The sequence below is a fragment of the Diachasma alloeum genome, unplaced genomic scaffold (assembly GCF_001412515.2).
Source record: "Diachasma alloeum isolate Michigan unplaced genomic scaffold, Dall2.0 Dall_scaffold_00804, whole genome shotgun sequence".
NCBI classification, from domain to species: domain Eukaryota; kingdom Metazoa; phylum Arthropoda; class Insecta; order Hymenoptera; family Braconidae; genus Diachasma; species Diachasma alloeum.
The window spans coordinates 37,715-44,826 of NW_021680934.1; the positions used below are offsets into that span (position 1 = coordinate 37,715).

A 7,112-nucleotide genomic window follows, 5' to 3' on the forward strand; every position below is an offset into this window, starting at 1 on the left:
TTACCAATTTGTAGCACATTCATCTACACTTAAAAAAAAAAATCTGCGAGAAAAATCAAAGTTTTCATGTTATTCTGTCAGGTTAGCTGGTTGGTCTGCCTGTTTGTGAATATTTTTCCCGTATTCTACGAATGCCTGACAGATAGACAGACAGACAGACACAGACAGACAGACAGACATAGACATACAGACAGACAGACAGACATAGACATACAGACAGACAGACATACAGACAGACACTCAAACAAACAGACAGGCACACAGACGCAGAAGCAGACGTACAGATGTACAGACAGCCAGACCTGATCGCGGATTCTTTCTCTATCACTCTTTTTTGCTCAGAGTAGCCATCGATCACATTCAGAGGAACATGATGAAGTCGATTCCACTGATTTTTATTGTGTCGTTCCTGTGTAATCAGGCGAAATATTAAATCTTCACTGTCGTTTGGGACACTTCATTTTTTGAAATAAATTTAAATTCCACGAATTTTCGCCGATGTGGTGTAATCAGAGCGTTACTTTCGGGAGGTAACCGCGACCACGCGCAACATGTAATAAATGTCCAGTAATTTTTTTTATGTTCTGGGGAGTGCATTGAAAGTTTAAGCCGGAGGAATCTGCGAGGGCCTCGTTTTGAATGACACTTTTCATTTTTTGAAGTAAATTCAAATTTTGCAAATTTTCGCCGATGCGGTGTAATCAGAGCGTTACTTTCGGGAGGTCACCGCGGCCACGCGCAACCTGGAATCATTGTCCAGTAATTTTTTTTATGGTCTGGGGAGTGCATTGAAAGTTTTAGCCAAAGGAAGTTCAATCCATTTGGTAAGGCGTTTCAATCTTAAATCTCGCCCTACAAGCACGTTCCAACCAAATTCCTCAAGACCTTATCCCTTCGATCACCAGTCGTGGGTGCCGACATCAATTTTTTGTTGGGACTGGGAGGTACATGTAAATAATGTAGGAAAGTGATAAAAATTAAAATTCAACTGGTAGTTGTTATAACCTCCGATTAGTAGTTCATATTATAACCCGTTATCCGTGTGACTGATGTGGACGCAATTTTATACCGACCGTCACCATGAGGAAGACTTCCCTTGGTTGACATCATGTACACACGTGGGCTATGTAACGTGACAAGTTACAACATTTTTGTGAATAGGTTGGAGTCTAAAAATCAAAGCACATTTCCCATCTCACATTTGTTCATAACCCATGATTAATGTTACCAAAAAAAAATCCCTAGCGTACCGTCAACTCACTTCATGACATTTGTTTCCAGATATCCCTCCGCCAAGAACTCGACGTTTATGGGTTAGTCTTTAATTTAAAATACCAAGAAATCCGGTAAATAGATTTTTTTTTATATTTTTCCCGTATTCTACGAATTTTTTTTCTTTAGTGGGTAAAAGGAAAGTGAGTCATTAAGATACACCCTGTAGATGCCCAATGCGACGACCAAGAACTTCAACGCCTACTCCACCGACCGGACGTGAATCTATGACTCGACCGCCTACAACTTCCAAGAATGGACGAACCACTATACTGTGATATGTCATCAGGTACAGTCCGCCCATATGTGCCTGCCCAGCTGAGACACCAATTATTCAACTCGCTGCACTCAATGGATCATCCTGGATGCAGAGGTTCACGGAAACTCGTCACGCAGCATTACGTCTGGCCCAGCATGAATAAAGACTGCTCTGAATGGACCAAACACTGCCTGAAATGCCAGAAAAACAAAATCACGCGACACGCGGTTACACCAATAGCTGAAATCGAGACACCATTGCGACGTTTCGAACACATTCACGTCGATCTTATCTCTCTTCCTACCTCAAACGGACACAGCTGGTGTTTGACCATCGTCGATCGATTCACGCGGTATCCAGAAGCAGTTCCATTGATTGATGCAAAGTCGCCTACAGTAGTCAATGCGATTCTCTACCACTGGATCGCACGCTTCGGAATACTTCTGAGAATTTCGTCTGATCAAGGTGGTCAATTCTTCTCAGACACATTCAAGGAGCTCACGCGAATCCTAGGCACCAAGAGGATCATGACAACGCCTTTTCACCCTCAATCAAATGGTTTGGTTGAGAGGCTACATCGCCAACTAAATGCAGCACTGCCATATCACAGCGGAGCTTGGTTCGACGCACTTCCCCTGATACTTTTAGGGTTGAGATCCGCGTGGAAGAACGAACTTCAAACGACTCCTGCCGAGCTAACGTATGGGGAACGTTATCCGTCTACCCGGAGAGTTTCTCGTGCCAGCAAACCAACAAACGGCAGCACCGGAATTGTTGAGAAATCGACGCGAATATTTTCGTACAATCGCGCCTGTTCCAGCTGCACCCCATGGTACACGTTCAACGTTCATCTGCACGGACTTATCAACGTGCACGCATGTTTTCGTTCGCGACGACCACGTGCGAATGACATACCGACCACCATACATCGGTCCATTTTGCGTCATCAGTCGCCACGACAAATATTTCGTCATCTGGTTCAAGTCCGGCGGTTTGGGAAACTGCAAAAACACACCGATCTCCATCGACCGACTGAAACCAGCGTACATACTGCCGGAGAACATAGATCAGCTTCCAGGACAGCCTCCGCACCAAGACGTACCCGACGAGCCTCAACAACAGGACCAGCCGCAGCCGAGCACGAGCACAGCACCCGTTGCTGGAAGACGGAGGAGAGGGGTAACATTCGCCAACAGACCGACAATTTACGTCTATTACGTCTAACTCTCCTCATTCGAATTTTTTTTTTTCATCTGCTTGCCAAACCTGACAAATTTTCCTGTTTCTAGAATGATCATTTTCTGTTGCAGATTCAAAAAACTACGTTTTTTACTTCAAGCCGGGGAGTTATGTAGCGCCTCGCTACATCCTAACACGCGAACACTAGCTAAAGACGAGCACAGGCATTTGTCGTCTCACTCGCACCTTCAGTGCCACGCATATTCGGCAGCCTCGCTGACACCTTTCCATGCGAATATAATTCAGTCTAAGAGTACAGCTCGTATCGCATACTTGATCGGATCATATTATTTTCTCTTCACCTTTGTATTAATTTGACGCGGATAATAAATCTGTAATTATTAGTTTAATTGCATTTGTTAGTGGATTGTTAGTTTCCCAACAACACCTCAATCCCCCCCCCCTCCCCCCGAGAAGTACAGAAGAAACACCTTAACAACTTTTTCTGAAATCCTTTTCTCATGAATTTGTTTTTTCGTCAGTTTTCTCACTTCATAATCATTCTTCAACTCTCATATTCATCAGTAAAAACACCCTCTTTCTGTTTTTCTTCCATTCCCCGGAACAACAACAGATTTTTAGAAAATTGAGCAATACACTCGCTATTTGACTCACACAGCGAAGGTGGAGAGTGTTTCTCCGGGGAAATTAAAACGAATGAGGGATGCATATGCACATATGCAAAATATCTTGATTACTATTACTCGAGTTTTCTTGGTTTTTCTGTGTCGTGTATACCCAGTGCACATTTACTCTACTATCTCACAACTGTTATTACAGACATTGGGGCGATATTCGGCATCGATAACCAAATGTTTGTACAATTTTGTAGTTTCGCATTACGAGCGAACGAATTTGAAATTTGGAGGGAAATCATTTTCTTTTTAATGCTGAAATGGTATTCGATATTTCACGTTATTGGGGCTACAAAGTTTGTTTCGATACTGAGTATCGATCTCTTTAAGGTTCGGGAGGTGGAACATCATGACATTTGGATATATTTATTCAGACCATCGCCATCGAATTTTCCTAGTTGAAGCAATTCTATTCGATTTTATGATTAAGTGAGAGAAAATCATTTTACTATTTTTTCTCTGTGAACAGGATTTGTTTGCATGAGGTCGATAATGATCCCAAACGATAGCCGAGGATATTTTAGATAAAAAACATGATACACTGATAAAAAAATGCTCTTACCGAGGAGTCATTTTCTTGGGAGAAGAATGTATTTTTTTTAGAAGCGTATTTCTGCAGGCCAGACATTCCCATATTGAAGTATTATAATTATTTTGAATTATAAGATGATTCTGCTACAGATGACCTTGAATGAACACGTTTCATTATTTTTCAATATTTTCAAATTTGATATTTCCATACGTAAAATAATTTGGAATAATTGTTAAATGTTAATAATTATCAAATTTGCTAGAGGTCCTGGCAAATATGTGAAACAAAGAAAGATACATTAAAATTGTGAAATGAATCCAGATAAATTGGGTAGTGGGGATAAGATTGCTAGTCAAAGGGTTAAAAAAAAGTTGATTTTTTTTAACTGAGAGATGAAGATATTCCCTTCACTTTGATACAAATTTCAATCACCAATCCATGTTCATTATTAAGGAATGATATAGACAAAATGCACCAAATGCATGCGCTAACATGTGCTTATATGGGATAGAATCATTCAAGTATTTCCTCTTTTTCCCGGGTACCCCAGATTTTTCTCTGGCCATTGGATTCAGTATGGTTTTGCACATCACCTTCTACTTTTATTTCTATTTTTAGAGCCTTCTAGTAGGTGAATTATCAATTTGAACATAAATTTCATAAGAGCCCGTGTATAAGGAAAAATTAGTTTATTCATATCTACCGAGACTATTGCGATTATTTTTTTTTAACGTTAGAAAAGTTAGTTTTATATGTTCTGCTGTCAACTGGAAAAATTACAGAATTTTCCTTGACCATAAAAAAAATACATTTACCGAGAATTTACCGACACTGGCTCAACATTCTTAATTTCAATATTGTGCTAAAAAAAAACATCTATAAAAATCATTTGAATTCTTAAAATATCTTTCGTGAAGTAAAATGCTCTTCAAATATATATAAAGTAAAAAAAATGGAACATTGAGTAAAACACAAGTGTGCCCCAGCTGTCCAGTTATTTCACAAGAAGCCACACAGCTTTTCCCATGCAAATCTACTCATAACTCATGCGGTGTGCGGAGGGAGAGAGGGATAAGAACCGGAGAGGAAGGAAGATAAACCACCTCTCCTATTCCTTTTCCTATCGCAAAATGGGAATTGGAGAGTTGGATTGGCGGAGAGGAGCAAAATTACGATGAGAAAAACTGTGAGAGTGGAGGGTGCGCTGAAAAACGCTCCTGTCAAGGCTCTCATATGTATCGCTGGGTGGAGTATTGAGCACTTGACACGTCCACTGAATTTGTCTCACATTCCACTTCTTATTGTTGTTATAGGTTTTTTCTCAAGGCCATTTATCTCTGGAAAATATTGCTGAGTTGACAATTTCATAGACTCAGAGAAATGGTTTATTTGAATCACATAAACTCTACTTCAAGCAAATAAATGGGTTTAGATTGTAATAACGCTTGTAAACTTCATTTTTATTTGCATTTTGATTCAATTTAAATTGATAGTTTTTTACAATATAAACCAATGTTTCTTTGATCCAAATCAAAACTTTGTTTCGAATGAATGAATTGTTTATTCCGTCTAATTAAAACATTTTCATTCCACGAAATATATAAATTGAATCATGTTCAAAACGGAGAAAAAAATTCCAGAATTTTTCTGGAAACGTTTGACAGGCCAATGTATCTCCACAGCGTTATACACCTCACGGAGAGAAAATAAAGGGCACTTATTTTATTTTTTAACCGTTTTATCACAACACTTATTAATATTTCACTGAATTGATATTATGAAAAATATTAACCTGGGGTTTCAGTGGGGAGATATGTGAAAGAGGAGGCTAGAGGAGGCGACGGAGTAAATTGTACAATCAAACGAACTTACCTGTAAGTGAAATACAATCGTGATTTTACGAAGAGCCTCGTCGAGAAATTTTAATAACTTGTAGCCTGCCTGCGGCTAGATGGAGCCACATGCCTTCAGAGACCATAGAAAAAGTTGGCTGTGGCACCTCGGCGGTGAGGGCTCGCCATCTTATCATTAATTTAAAGTTAAGCAATAGTGTAGAAAAAATTGGACGGGTTTGGGAAAGCTAGTTGGGAGGGACTGAATCTCTCGACGAGGCTCTTCATATAATACGTAATAATACGTAATAGTACGATGCTCCAACAGCAGATGATGATTCAGAGACAGAGCACCACAGGAACATTCCAGCAAATTTTCGTTCTCCACGAGAATTGGAATTGGAAGAAATGTTGGATGGACTCAAGCAAAAATTCAATACGATGACAAAATATTCTGAACGTATTCAACTCTTAACTATTGCTCCACCTTTATGGAGTGAGCGAAAGGTGAACCGTGAATTTGANTTCAACTCTTGACTATTGCTCCACCTTCATAGAGTGAGCGAAAGGTGAGCCGTGAATTTGGTACGACAAAGTACATGGCTATGAGACCAAAACAACTGCGAGAACAGAGAGGAATATTTGCTTCAACAGTTGCGAAGGCTGAAAAATCATTGCCCAAAGAGACACTGAAAAGGTCCGGAGGTTTTATTAGAGTAATAGTCGGATGATGCCAGGGATGAAGGATAAAGTGTCAGTCAGAATCAACGACGTGAAGAAAATAATGCAGAAGCGGATGGTCCTCGAGAACTTGAATGATCTTCATGAAAAATATCAAATTGCTCATCCAGAGTCTTNGGGTTAAAAGACCGATACTACTAACTAATTCTCCTAATTTTTCAAAACTCCAAGCAACCTGGCAATTCACGGGATGCAAGGGTTGCACTTGTTCCACGTGACCTTCCACCGAAAAGCTAAAACGTAACCATTTAACCGCCATAAAATCCATTATAATTTGGAGCGCCGGTATTTCAGCCGGACCTAATCGATTTGCCGTAGGATTAACAATAGGNCGGTGGGATTCAGCAAGTTTGCGGAATTGAGGCCGAAACACTGTGTATTGGCAGGAGCGGGTGGTACGCACGTGGTATGTGCCTGTACCTATCATCAAAATTGTAAGCTGCNATGGGCCCTCAAAAACGCGTAATTATGCCGGTCTTGAGATTAAACAAATGATACTATGGAATTAAAACACAAATTTACCCACACCATGGCGTGGAAACCCCCAAACCTCATGGTCGTCACGAGGATTGGACTTCTGACCACCCCGGGGTGGAAAAGTG

The 7,112-nt window shown here is 40.3% G+C and overlaps 1 protein-coding gene across 1 annotated transcript in view; it reads left to right on the plus strand.

The window, feature by feature from the left end:
- The first annotated feature begins 1,527 nt into the window (after positions 1 to 1,527).
- LOC114841553 overlaps positions 1,528 to 7,112 on the plus strand; it is a 50,727-nt gene continuing 45,142 nt past the window's right edge. Inside the window, exons 1-2 of the mRNA XM_029126574.1 lie at positions 1,528 to 2,242; positions 2,352 to 2,710. Coding sequence (XP_028982407.1) covers positions 1,528 to 2,242; positions 2,352 to 2,710 — 1,074 coding nt within the window. The remainder of the gene's footprint in view (positions 2,243 to 2,351; positions 2,711 to 7,112) is intronic.